The sequence below is a fragment of the Lentinus tigrinus genome, assembly GCF_003813185.1.
Source record: "Lentinus tigrinus ALCF2SS1-7 unplaced genomic scaffold L226scaffold_72, whole genome shotgun sequence".
In the NCBI taxonomy this organism is placed as follows: Eukaryota; Fungi; Basidiomycota; class Agaricomycetes; order Polyporales; family Polyporaceae; genus Lentinus; species Lentinus tigrinus.
This window is the reverse complement of record NW_027137981.1, coordinates 24,548-35,987: the sequence shown is the minus strand read 5'-3', so window position 1 is coordinate 35,987 and position 11,440 is coordinate 24,548. Positions and strand designations below refer to the sequence as shown.

Genomic DNA, 11,440 nt, shown 5'->3' with positions numbered 1-11,440 from the left:
TCGCGTGCCCCTCGTCCTTCGCGTGCACTCGCTGAGCGCGCTGTTCGTCCCTCCCGTGCCCCACGTCCGTCGCGTGCCCCGCGCCCTTCGCGTGCTGTGGCCGAGCGTGCTGAGAGGCCGTCTCGTGCTCCCCGTCCCTCGCGTGCCCCCATCCCGTCGCGCGCACTTTACGAGCGTGCGGAAAGGCCTTCGCGTGCCCCACGCCCTCCGCGCCCTTCGCGTGCACTCTACGAGGCACCTGTGACGCCGTCGCGTGCCCCGCGCCCTTCGCAGGCTCCGAAGCCTTTGCGTGGTCGTTCGTACGACGGCGATTGGACGGCTAAGGCCATGTGCGCGAAGTTCGATGACACTTCGCTCGTGGTTGACAACGTCGATTATGGATCTATCAGTGAGTTGCAACGTCCCATATTGGTAGTCCAAGCTGACTCCATATTCATAGATGAGTGCTTGTGTCATTCGGACGTTTCGGAATTTGTCGCCACCGACGCTACAATCGTTCAAGAAGTGAGTGAACACATCTTATTCGTTTCGCATTCATCCGTTGCTTATTAGTTCAATAGATCTCCAGCGGTGCCGACGAACATGCCGTCACCAACGCTATCAACAACCTGGTACGTTATGTTCAAATAATATATTCAGCCCTTTACTGACACACCCATAGATTTCTGCGAAAGGCAAGCAGTGCACCTATCCGGACCACAGTGTCCCATCGTGCACCGCCGACGATCCTTGCGGCTTTGTCTGCGAGGGATCTGCGCAATATTGCCACGGGGTTTGCACCACTGGCGAGTGTTACCCTCCGGCGTACGAGAACACGATTCGGAAGAACGCGTGGTGCCCTGCCGGGACGACCGCTTGTGGGGCATATGAGCGTCGCGGCTCAAACAGCAGCCCTTTCGAGTGCATCCACACCGACACTGATCTTGAGAGCTGTAAGCCACTATTCTCCCTCTGTTGTCGCGATTGAGCTAATCTTCATTTTCCATAGGCGGTGGTTGCACCACTCCGCTCGATTCGCTCTCGCCCACGGGTGTCGACTGCTCCCAACTCCCGGGTGTTGTGGACGTAAAGTGCAAAGCCGGTGCATGTGTCGTGAACCGTTGCAGTCCGGGTTATATGCGGGCCGCAGATAACAGCACTTGTGTCTCTACCCAGCTCTTGCAGCAAAGTTAAGAGCAGGTACGCACAAGTGGATATTTAGAAGTTTGTTGTATCCGACACGTACCCCAGATGACAAGTGCCCTTGTGTAATAGTAGAGACTGCACCATTGTATCGATTGTACCATATGTTTGTACGAGTAGTTTGAGCCATTGATCAATACCAACGATTGTTTAGAGTTGTCCTCCGCGCGTGTGCAGCTGCGAAGTCTGCTCAAGCGCCCATCCATCACGTGTTACTGCACGGCATACCGACATGTCCGATAACTTACTGGCAATTGCTACGTCGCACTCTTTAACCACCAATATGCGACTTCCGCGCGTCCGACATCGAGCTCGTCTTTTGCAAGCTTTCATCGGCCTGAAAAACTCGAAGCGATCAGAGAGGTATTAACTGGGAGTGTCACGAAGGTCTAGCCCCCACAACTCCACTATGACACTATGCAACACGCCGGCTGCGATGAGCCTTGAAACATAACGCTAGCACGGGCGCGGCCTCCCTAGTAATTACCACCACCTTCTCTCATCCTCTCACCACCTTGTATGCGCACTGAACCATCACATCCTCTCATTCTCTTGACGACCTGACGACCCCGACATGACCCACAACACCGCAGAGCCCTACTCGGGCAAGAACCCCGTACCGACAATCGCGACTAAGCTCACGTCCCTCGTCAACCCTGAGAAGGCGACGAGGGCGAAGGCGCAACAGCTCCAGGACCGGAGCGTGAAGCGCGATGAGAAGAAGACCGCGAAGACCGCGAACAAGCTCTCTAAAGGGCATGCCATGCGTGTCACCGACCCGACGACGGGCGAGGAGATTGACATACGGAACGCTGACGAGGAACCGGACACGCGTCCGAAAGGAAACAATGTGTTGCATCAGCCGTTCCCTCCTCCAGGTGAGTGGTTTGCATCCGTCGTGATACGGACATCCCCTGGGCCGTCTTTCGCATTCCTTCAAGTGAGTCTCGTAGCCTTTCACAGTTGAGGAGTCACCCGCATGGTGAGTGTGGACAAGTCATGCAGAGGACGCCTCAACTGGCGACCGCGGGCCACTATCTCCCCCTATGTTGGACTTGAACGTTCCAGATCTTTGTCAACCATTCTGCGCACTTGCATTTCGGCGCTTGAACGGTATCATCCCGAAGCGCAGGTTTGCGAGAATGAAAGTGTGTCTTAGACACAAACCGTCGGGGGAGAAAGCACCTGTATAGCTTCCATTTCAATGATCAAGCTTCGAGCCAGGACATCATCGCTTAGACTATTCCTACCGCCCCGTCGACACTCGTCTCTATGGTCACACAACCTTCACTTCTAGGTTTATGCTAACACATGCAACTCGTAGACTGGAAGGAACATCGAAACCATGTCCTCTCCATAACCAATTCCAGCATTGTCTACATCTCCGGTGCCTTTGTCGCCGCTTTCATCGTCTCCAACCTCTTTGCCAGTAGAATTCTTCGCATCCTGTGCCTCATCCCACCCGTGTTCCTCAGCTACACCCTCTTCTTCCGCATGAATAAGGTCTCGGAGGCAGACTTCGAGCAGCGAGTCTGGCAAGCCGAGAGGATACGCGGCCTGGCCGCAGGCTCAGATGTGGACGGCGACGGTAAGGTGACCGACGAGGAGCGCACCCGTGAGAGCGCGGAGTGGGCAAATGCGGTCGTCCGAGAACTCTGGCCGATCTTCAACACCGACATGTTCAGCTCGCTCATGGACATGCTCGAGGATATCATGCAGTCGTCCGTCCCATCGTTCATCGTGAGTGCATACCAGCTAGAAGGACCGCATACACTCACTCAGTGACGCACCCGTAGCACTCTGTGCGAGTGGCAGACCTTGGATTGGGCTCGAATGCCGGACGCATCACGTCGATTCGCTCACTTCCCGACGTCAAGTCGCGCGATACGGGCGAGGTACATGGCGGGAACGATGAAATTAGTGCTCTGGGCATAGACACCCAGACCATCAGTCCGGACGATCGCGAGGCCATCGACGGCGATCATGTCAATCTTGAGCTGTCCTTCGCCTACCAAGGGGTGCCCACTGGTCGCACGGCGCAGAGCAAGGCCAAAAATATCCAGTACGTGTTGACTGCTCCCATTGGCCTATCAGAGGTTTGACCGCTTGTATGCAGCTTATTGGTCGAGTTCTTCCTTGGTCTCAAGAATGTTTATAATTTCCGCGTCCGTGAGTGATTCTACTCCTCGCGAAGTCGCGAATAGTGGCTCAAGTATCTCCTCCAGCTGTGTGGGTTGAGATCACCGGTGTCGTAGGTACCGCACGTGCACGCCTTCAGCTCATCCCAGACCCTCCCTTGTGAGTATATTTCGCACTCTGGGCTGGCTTGTCGGACATGGTGGCTCATGCTCTCTTGTGCAGCGTCAAAACAACTCTCGTCACGCTTTTAGGGCTGCCTCAAATTACCATCTCGGTCGTCCCTATGAGCAGGATACTCCCGAATGTCATGGAGATCCCATTCATCTCTGGCTTCATCTCCAGCGCCCTCGGCACGGCAGCAGCGGAGTACGTCGCGCCGAAGAGCCTGATCCTCGACTTGCAGCGACTTATCAGCGGAGACGACATCAAGAAGGATACGGAAGCCATCGGCGTACTCGTCGTCCATATCCACCGTGCCACGGGTGTCAAGAAGATGGACACGACAGGCAGCTCGGGTACGTACGCACTCTTCTCCCGCGTGGGCACAACTGACCAGGCCGTGCCCGTCCGCAGCAGACCCGTATGTCACGCTCACATATTCGCGCCTCGAGAAGCCGCTGTACTCGACGCGCATCATCAAGGGCGACTGCAACCCGGTCTTTGAGGAGACCGCCGTGCTCCTCGTCGACGTCGACATGGCGAAGCTCCGCGAGCGGCTCAGCTTCCAGCTGTGGGACTCGGACCGCATGAGCGTTGACGACATGTTGGGTTTTGTAGAGATAGACATCGTGGACCTCATCCGACAGCGTGGCAAGCCCGTGCGGCGGGTCTCTCCCCTATCGAGCCCGGACTCACAGAGCCGCCCAGGCTCCCTCGAGTACACCGTCGGGTACTACGGCAAGGTGCCGCCGAACAAGGGCCTCATGACGGACGGCTCGGATCCCCGTCTTCCCGACGACTTGCGCAAGAGACCGGAGTTCAAGGACGCAAGGTCTGTGGCGCTGAACGATCTCGAGGCAGCTGTGCTTGTCACGCCTCCTGACGAGGAGTGGCCCAGCGGTCTGCTCAGTATGCAAGTGCACGAGATCCGGGATCTGTCTGTCAAGACGATGGGCAAGGAGCGCAAGGGTGGCAAGGGCGGCAAGGGACGCCAGGGCGAGAAAGGACAGGACGATGGCGAGGAGACCTCGGAGGAAGCCGAAGGCTTGCCGTCGTCGTACTGCACTATGTATGTTAATTTTCTCCTATGCTTGCGGTGAGTGCTGACGTCCCCTCGTACAGCTCGCTCAACGACGAGCTGGTGTATGAGACGCGTGCCAAGCCGATGACGAGCTCGCCGATATTCAATGCTGGTACAGAACGCTTCGTGAGAGACTGGAGGAAGGCACATATCGCTGTGACCGTGAAGGATTCTCGCATGCGGGAGAACGACGTCGTTCTTGGCACAGTCTACCTCAAGGTTCGTTCTTCAGTATTCGAGAAGAAAATGAGGTGTTCATGTGCTTCCAACAGCTCTCAGAAGTCTTCGTGAACGCTTCGGAGGTTACTCGATGCTACTCGCTCGAGAAGGGCCTCGGAACCGGCCGTATCAGGATCTCTCTCCTCTTCCGACCTGTGGACGCCAAGCTCCCTCCGAACCTGCTTGGGTTTGACACCGGTGCCCTTGAGATCCGCGACGTCTCCGTCCACTCGGAGCAGGTCGACCTAGCGAAGTGCGAGGTCCGTCTCAAGATCACGACAGGCGAGGCTGAGGAGAAGGTTGCTCGCAAGGCCGCCGAGCAGCACGACGACGAGATCGTATGGGCTCCGGAGAGCCCGACCAAGCTGCCCGTACGCAAGCGGTACGCCGCCGCGCTCCTCATCTCCTTCCGCGACGCGTCCGGGTTCAAGAGCTCCGGCCGCAAGGCGCTCGGCGTGCTCTGGCTGCGCGACCTCGTCGACCGCGCGGAGGGCCCGGTCGAAGTCTCGCTCTGGCGTGCCAAGGACGGCGACTACTCGCGTCTGAAGCTGAACTACGTCCCCCCGAACGGGGACCTGAGCTACTGGGACAGCGACAGAGAGAAGGTCGAGTGCGTTGGGAGCGTCTTCCTCGACCTCGTCTTCTGGCCGGGCATCGGGCGGGAGCACTATGAGATGCTGAACGGGCAAGGCGCGCGAAAGCGCGGGTCGTGGGACGAGTTCGACCGGCAGAAGAAGGCGGGGTTCCGCGATGCGGTGGGCGAGCTGTCCGTGAAGGTGCCGCAGGACCATCAGGCGCAGGAGAGCGATGAGACGGCGGCACATGACGGGGAGGAGATGGGCCCTGAGAAGACCGACAAGACGATGACGGACGGGCCGGTGAACACGCAGGAGGGCGATAACGAGAACGCGTCAGAGGATGTGAAAGGGCACGGGACGAACACGACTGTGTCTGCGGACTCGGTCGAGGTGGAGAGTTCCGCTGAGAGCACCCATAGTGGCAGCTCGGGTGCCGACGAGCAGGGCAGCGGGAACGAGGCGGAGGGTGGCAAGAAACACGGGGGCATCATCGGGAAGGCGAAGGAGTGGCGGAAGCACCAGAAGGAGCTGCACCAGGATCACCGTGGGATCATGCAGGCGAAACCGATGCGCACCGCCGAGTGGATCAAGGACAGCGTTGAAGACAGCGCGCACGCTGTCAAGGACCGGTTCAAGATGAAAACCCGGCAGCCTGATGTCGAGACCGAGGTGTAGGGTGCTGAGGGGACGGTCTCCTGTGCTCGTGGCTTTGCTTTCTGACATGCTTACGCTTTACTTTCTGATCCTGCCATGTTGTACACCAGTTGTATACCCTCCTTGCATCCATTGTGTACGAGTATAGTTGCCTGTAGTTGTAGTCATGGACTCACCACACCCATATGGACCTCAATCATGTCGCGATCGTTGTATGTAATGTACGTCTCTGCCTCAAGCTAGTCCTTACCCACTGTCCTTCCATCGTCTGCTCTTCTTGCTCCGGCGGTCGTACGTGGATGTATGGGTGCCTGCTGTTCCGCTTTATGAAAGTTACAGTCTTGTTCGGTGTCGGGTGAGTGACCATGATCATGTGTCTACTTCCATGACTGTACACTGCCCTCCCCTCGACAACATGCCAGAATGCCACATCTATTATTGCATGGTTAGAAAACCGTAGAATGTTGCTGTTCGAACTACTGTCCATGCCCGACTCTGCACAACAGCGAATCGCAAAGTGATGGACCCACTACCCCTTCGCAACCTCCGCCGCGCTCAGCCACGTCCCATAGTACTCACACTCCTGTGGATTCACCGGGCCACCGTCTTTGCAAAAGTCAAACGTCGGGCACCTCACGCACGGGGCCTGCGACAGCCCCCCGCCTCCACCCGCCGCGCGCTCCTGCTGCACCGCGCGGTAGACGTACGCACCGTAGTCCTCCTGCAGGAACGCCGCCGTCACGTCCTCCGCGCCCCCGGGCGACACCGAGCGTTTGCGCTTGCTGCTGCTGCTCGCCTTGCTCTTCGACCTCGAGCGCGAACGGGTTCTCGAGCGGTCGGACTCCGAGCCCGAGCCTGAGTCGGACTCGGAAGAGGAGTGGCGCCGTTTGCTCTTCTTCCGCTTGCTCTTGCTCCGGCGGTCCTCGCCCTCGCTCATCTCGACGTCCGAGCTCTCCCTCGAGCGCTTCTTCTTCCTCTTCCTCCTCTCGCGCTCGTCGTCGCTCTCGTCGTCGCTGCTCGCCGCGCGGCTCCTGCTCTTGCCCTTCTTCTTCCTGCGCCGGCGCTCCCGCTCGTCCTCGCTCTCCGAGTCTTCGCTGTCCGAGCCGGAGGACGAGCGGCTGCGTTTGCTCCGCTTGCGGTCGCGCCTGGGCGAGTCGTCGTCGCGCTCCCGCCGTTTGCGTTTGCGCTCTTTCTCTTTGGAGCTGCGCTCGTCGTCGGACGCGCCCGAGGCGCGTGCCGCGTTGTCCGAGGTGTCCCACATCGCCGCGCCGAACGCCGGGACCTGCGCATCATGCGTCCGCGTCAGCATTCGAATCAACAAGAGGACACAGGACGCAGAGGACGCACCCGCTCGATGTCGCCGTCGAGGACGAGGACGTTGAGGAGCGTCTCGACGTGCTCGACCGTTAGCTCCGTTTCTGTGATGCGGCTCTTGCTCAGGAAGCTCTGGATCTGCTGTGCGGTCGGGTACTGTGGTGCCGCAGAAATCGGGTAGAGCGGCTGGGTGCCCGAGGACGAGGAATCTGTGTGCTTTTGTTTGGGCGTGCTCTGCAGTTCGCGGATTCACATGTCAGTCGTGAGTTGGAATTCGGGGTCAGGACGGATGGAGAGGGAGGGGATGAAGGGGGACGTACCCGGTCGCGGATGAAGCGCACACACGCGCTGCAGAGGAGCTTGATGAACTCGGTGTCGAGCTCGTTGTCGGTGTACCACGGCCCGCCTGTCATCTCGTCCGACGGCTGGAGGTGGTAGAGCATGTAGATTTTCCGCGTCGGGTACTGTTGTGGAGGCAACCAGTCAGCATGTACACACGGTGGGAGTGTGAACAGGTGGATGCACACCTTGACGGACTTAGTGGCCTTAATGAGCTGCTTTTGAACGAGCGACTTGAGACAGCGGTCGATGACCGTCTGGTGGAGTTCAGTCTTCGCTTTGAGGTGCTTCGTCCATATGCCTACGTGGATACGGTCAGAAGGACATCCTTTCGCGTACAGGAACAAGGGATGCGGGGACGTAGGAGTGTGGCACAAGGAGCGAAGGGAGACACGAGACGCACCTTCATTCTTCGCAGCCTGGATGTAGCTCAGGATCATGGCCTCTTCCCCGCTCAAGTCCTTCTTCCTTCAAGACGAGCACGCCTGTCAGTCGACAGGCTGTCCGCGAAGTGGGAACGGTGATTGGACGCACACTTCAAGCTCCTTCTTCATGACCGCGCGGAACGACACCGCGCCCTTCGTGTCCTTCATCGCCTTCAGCAGGCCCTACATCCTCCAACTATGAGCTCCGTCCTGCCCACCGGCTCTGAACGTCAAGCCGAGGCTCACCGTGCCGAGAAGGAAGTTGAGCGCGGCGGTCCGCGCCGCGGCGTCGGGGATGAGTGCCTCGCATTCTTTCTGAGTGAGAGTCTGCGAGTAGATAGGGAAACTAACATAAGCACCACACACATGCGAGAATATGAGACACGTCCCACAACGTACATGCTTCGGATCTGCGAGCGCGGCTTGGTGCAGTTTCTGCTCGAGCGAGTTGAGTTTCCGGCCGCTCATCCTGCCTTGGTGCTTTCCACGTTCCCAGAGGCGTGTCAGTCAAGAACTAGCACCGAGGGTCCAGGAATCAATAGATAGTATTCGCTGCAGAAGATACCAAGTGGACTAGATGAGAGGAAGGAGAGGAGGCACTCGACACAATCCGACTCAAAACTGTTGGCGAAGCGCCCGCCTGAGTACGTGTCGGATGTCCGGACCGGGCCCCAGTTCCCTACACTTAGAAGTGAATCTGCAAGTCAATCGAATTATATTGGCGCATGTCTGCACGGAGGGACATTGAGATGCAAGCTATCATTACAGGAATCAAACTCAGAGAGAGCAAATGGGGACAAGTGCAAGAGATACTATGAGCAAGGTGACGACGACGTCACGATAGAATGATGCGAATGCATGAAGCATGGCTCATAAGAGAATGACTTTGACTTTGGAGAGTCGTGCTCCAAAACGGGCTTTGAGCTTGGAACGCTAGTACCACCGCTACCGCATGCGCAAGCGCGAAGGAGCTATCGTTAGGTCGAAGGATGAGCACCCAAGTCAACACACCAAGGACCAGCAGCGGCAGACACACCATCATATGCTAGACGAAGATCGAAATCTCGAACCAATCCGGCTTGCAGTCCAGCGCTTTGACCAGCTTCTCCACGTTCTCCGCCGACATCCTGTGTTTGAACGCCTCCTCATCCAACTCAAACAAGGACAACACCGGCCCATCTCTGTCATCCGTGATGAAGGGCATGGCCTCCTTGTGGCGGCGACGCAGATCGGCGAAGTTGATCCTCAAAGACTCGTCGCGGTCGCCCACGAGGGCACGGAGGTAGTCCAGCCCGTACACATACTGGAGGGAGTCGTCGGCCTTCGCGAGCTTTGGGTTTACTTGAACCGCATAATTCTCGATCGCCCCCTCGCGTATATAGATGGCGTAGTGATAGATTCCTGTAGCGCGGGGCTTGTTGTATTCTTTCTTTGGTGGGAGGGGCAGGCAGTTGACCCGCACGGGCTTGGTCTTCGCGGCCTTGCGAGGTACTGTGCTAGTGGTGGTGTGCTTACTGCCACTGGGAGAGATAACAGTTTCATCATGATCTACCTGTCGCAGTTCATCCACGGGTTAGCATGAATATCGACGCTTAGAATGCGAGAACCAGAACCATACCGACACAGCATGCGTATCTGCAGCGGGCTGGGGGCCCGCCTCGTACATCATGGAGCGCGTCTATGTATGCGAGACCGTGACGATACGTAAGTACACTGTACAGTAGCGAGAGATCAACGGAAACATCATACCCTCTTGCGTTCAGCCAACCAAGTTCCCCCCGGATTCGTTGTGAATGCATTGTTGTATGCGGCTCCAAGTGCACAGCGGCACAACCGCGTGAAGATATCTTACAAGATCACAGCATACAGGAGGACTTCAACGCAATGCAGCTACAGCAGACAATCCAGCCCGAGCACAAGAAAGAGAGACCGCTGCCTGCGAGCGATTACGCAGGTGCGTCCACAGGCATCTCTAGAGCTCCAACCTCAGGCCCGGAATCCTGTGTCTGAGGTACGACGACGACCACAGAGTCCGCCTCGCTCTCTGGCTCCTCCTTCACAGAGGTGTCGTCGTGTTCTGGTCCCAGTCCTGGCGGGCGTCCGCGGGCAAGAGCATACTGCGTCCGCGCATCATCCGCGAGCTCGGAGAGCGCCGCGCGCGGGCCGTCTTGGCGCGCGTGGAGGAGGAAGCGGACAAGGATGAAGGTTATGAGGACGCTGAGGGTGAGGATGAAGGCGACGAGGAGGAAAACAAGGAGTATGCAGAAGAGCCAGAATCCTGCGTGTGCATTATAAGAGTTGAGTGTATGCGCGGGCACGTGAATGCGGGAAGCAGGGACACGGTGGGAGGAGGGAAGACGAGGAATGGGGAATGGGGGAGACTCACCGACGAAGCCGACTACGGAGGATGCGCAGAGGATGGCGACGCCAAGCGCGAGGAAGGTGAACGTTGCAAAGATGAATATGGAGAACCCTCTGTCGGATGTCTCTGTCAGACACGCGAGGCGCATATATGCGGGTGAGTGCGCACGCACAAGAAGGAGAGCACGGGGAGTGCGCTCAACGCGACGTAAGTCGCAACGAAGGTCTGGGAAAGCACATACATCAGAATGCAGCGAGTTTTAGAAGCAGAGAAGAAAGAGTGTGCAATTTCGTACCGAGGTGATAGGCCGCTCGCGGAACGAGACCAAGAGGTAGCTGATTAGAGGCCGCGCGACGTCTCCTTCAAACCTGCAATCCGAGGTCAGTGCAACGCCCCGGGCTACTGTTGTCGCGTCCCATCTTTCCCATCCTCTCCCCATCCAAAGTAAAAGATGGTACACGCACCGACCGAAGACATTCCTCACTGCCGACGCGCTCCTTTCAAAGTAGTCCGCGAGTAGGTCGTCCTCACGCTCGTCGGCGGGCGCATCACGCTCCTGATGTTGTTTACGGATTGGAGACGTCGACATGAGGAAAATAAACTCGTGAATGAGAGACGGTGAGTGTATGGGAACAGTCTGAAGGAGCGACGGTGAGCAATTGGGGCGAAAGCAAGTGCGGGAGGACTAGAGGATGGTGGTGACGTCTTGAGGTTGACTTGAGACGCAGTCCCAGCGCTTCCTTGACTTGTCCTCCTCCATCATGTTCTACGCAGGTACTTAGGACCTATTCAGGTTGTACTATCTCTTTCTACTCTGATCGTAAATCCTTCGACTGTCTGAGTAAGGTGCGTAAAGCAGCAGAAAAAGCAGCCAGTGACTCAGTAATACTGTCCGGAATGAGCGAGCGAATTACCAGCAGAAGTCGCATCGAGCCGCGCTTGCAGACTAAAGCAGGTCTGTTCTATATATCTCATCTTACGGTGTTTT

At 57.5% G+C, this 11,440-nt stretch overlaps 5 protein-coding genes across 5 annotated transcripts; 2 read left to right on the top strand and 3 right to left on the bottom strand.

The window, feature by feature from the left end:
* Positions 1 to 327: 327 nt before the first annotated feature.
* Positions 328 to 1,173, top strand: L226DRAFT_576659 (uncharacterized protein; the record flags this gene model as incomplete). Its single annotated transcript, XM_067685402.1, has 5 exons — positions 328 to 388; positions 440 to 504; positions 561 to 611; positions 662 to 932; positions 989 to 1,173. The coding sequence occupies 5 exons, from the start codon at positions 328 to 330 to the stop codon at positions 1,171 to 1,173; spliced, it is 633 nt and encodes a 210-aa protein (XP_067528710.1).
* A 278-nt stretch (positions 1,174 to 1,451) lies between these two features.
* On the top strand, positions 1,452 to 6,440 carry L226DRAFT_617720 (uncharacterized protein). The gene is made up of 9 exons (XM_067687077.1): positions 1,452 to 2,060; positions 2,507 to 2,922; positions 2,979 to 3,244; positions 3,299 to 3,351; positions 3,408 to 3,480; positions 3,544 to 3,836; positions 3,895 to 4,549; positions 4,603 to 4,780; positions 4,834 to 6,440. The coding sequence occupies exons 1-9, from the start codon at positions 1,757 to 1,759 to the stop codon at positions 6,031 to 6,033; spliced, it is 3,438 nt and encodes a 1,145-aa protein (XP_067528709.1). The 5' UTR covers positions 1,452 to 1,756; the 3' UTR covers positions 6,034 to 6,440.
* Positions 6,351 to 8,669, bottom strand: L226DRAFT_496070 (uncharacterized protein). Its single transcript, XM_067677543.1, has 8 exons — positions 8,490 to 8,669; positions 8,337 to 8,417; positions 8,200 to 8,273; positions 8,069 to 8,133; positions 7,854 to 7,966; positions 7,647 to 7,790; positions 7,360 to 7,560; positions 6,351 to 7,294 (listed from the first exon to the last, which is right to left on the bottom strand). The coding sequence occupies exons 1-8, from the start codon at positions 8,556 to 8,558 to the stop codon at positions 6,542 to 6,544; spliced, it is 1,500 nt and encodes a 499-aa protein (XP_067528708.1). The 5' UTR covers positions 8,559 to 8,669; the 3' UTR covers positions 6,351 to 6,541.
* A 466-nt stretch (positions 8,670 to 9,135) lies between these two features.
* On the bottom strand, positions 9,136 to 9,756 carry L226DRAFT_576656 (uncharacterized protein; the record flags this gene model as incomplete). Its single annotated transcript, XM_067685401.1, has 2 exons — positions 9,136 to 9,642; positions 9,709 to 9,756. 2 exons carry the CDS (start codon positions 9,754 to 9,756, stop codon positions 9,136 to 9,138), a joined length of 555 nt encoding a protein of 184 aa, XP_067528707.1.
* Positions 9,757 to 10,036: 280 nt separating this feature from the next.
* L226DRAFT_576655 (uncharacterized protein) lies at positions 10,037 to 11,041 on the bottom strand (the record flags this gene model as incomplete). Its single annotated transcript, XM_067685400.1, has 5 exons — positions 10,037 to 10,368; positions 10,477 to 10,565; positions 10,625 to 10,677; positions 10,748 to 10,820; positions 10,917 to 11,041. 5 exons carry the CDS (start codon positions 11,039 to 11,041, stop codon positions 10,037 to 10,039), a joined length of 672 nt encoding a protein of 223 aa, XP_067528706.1.
* Positions 11,042 to 11,440: the final 399 nt, after the last annotated feature.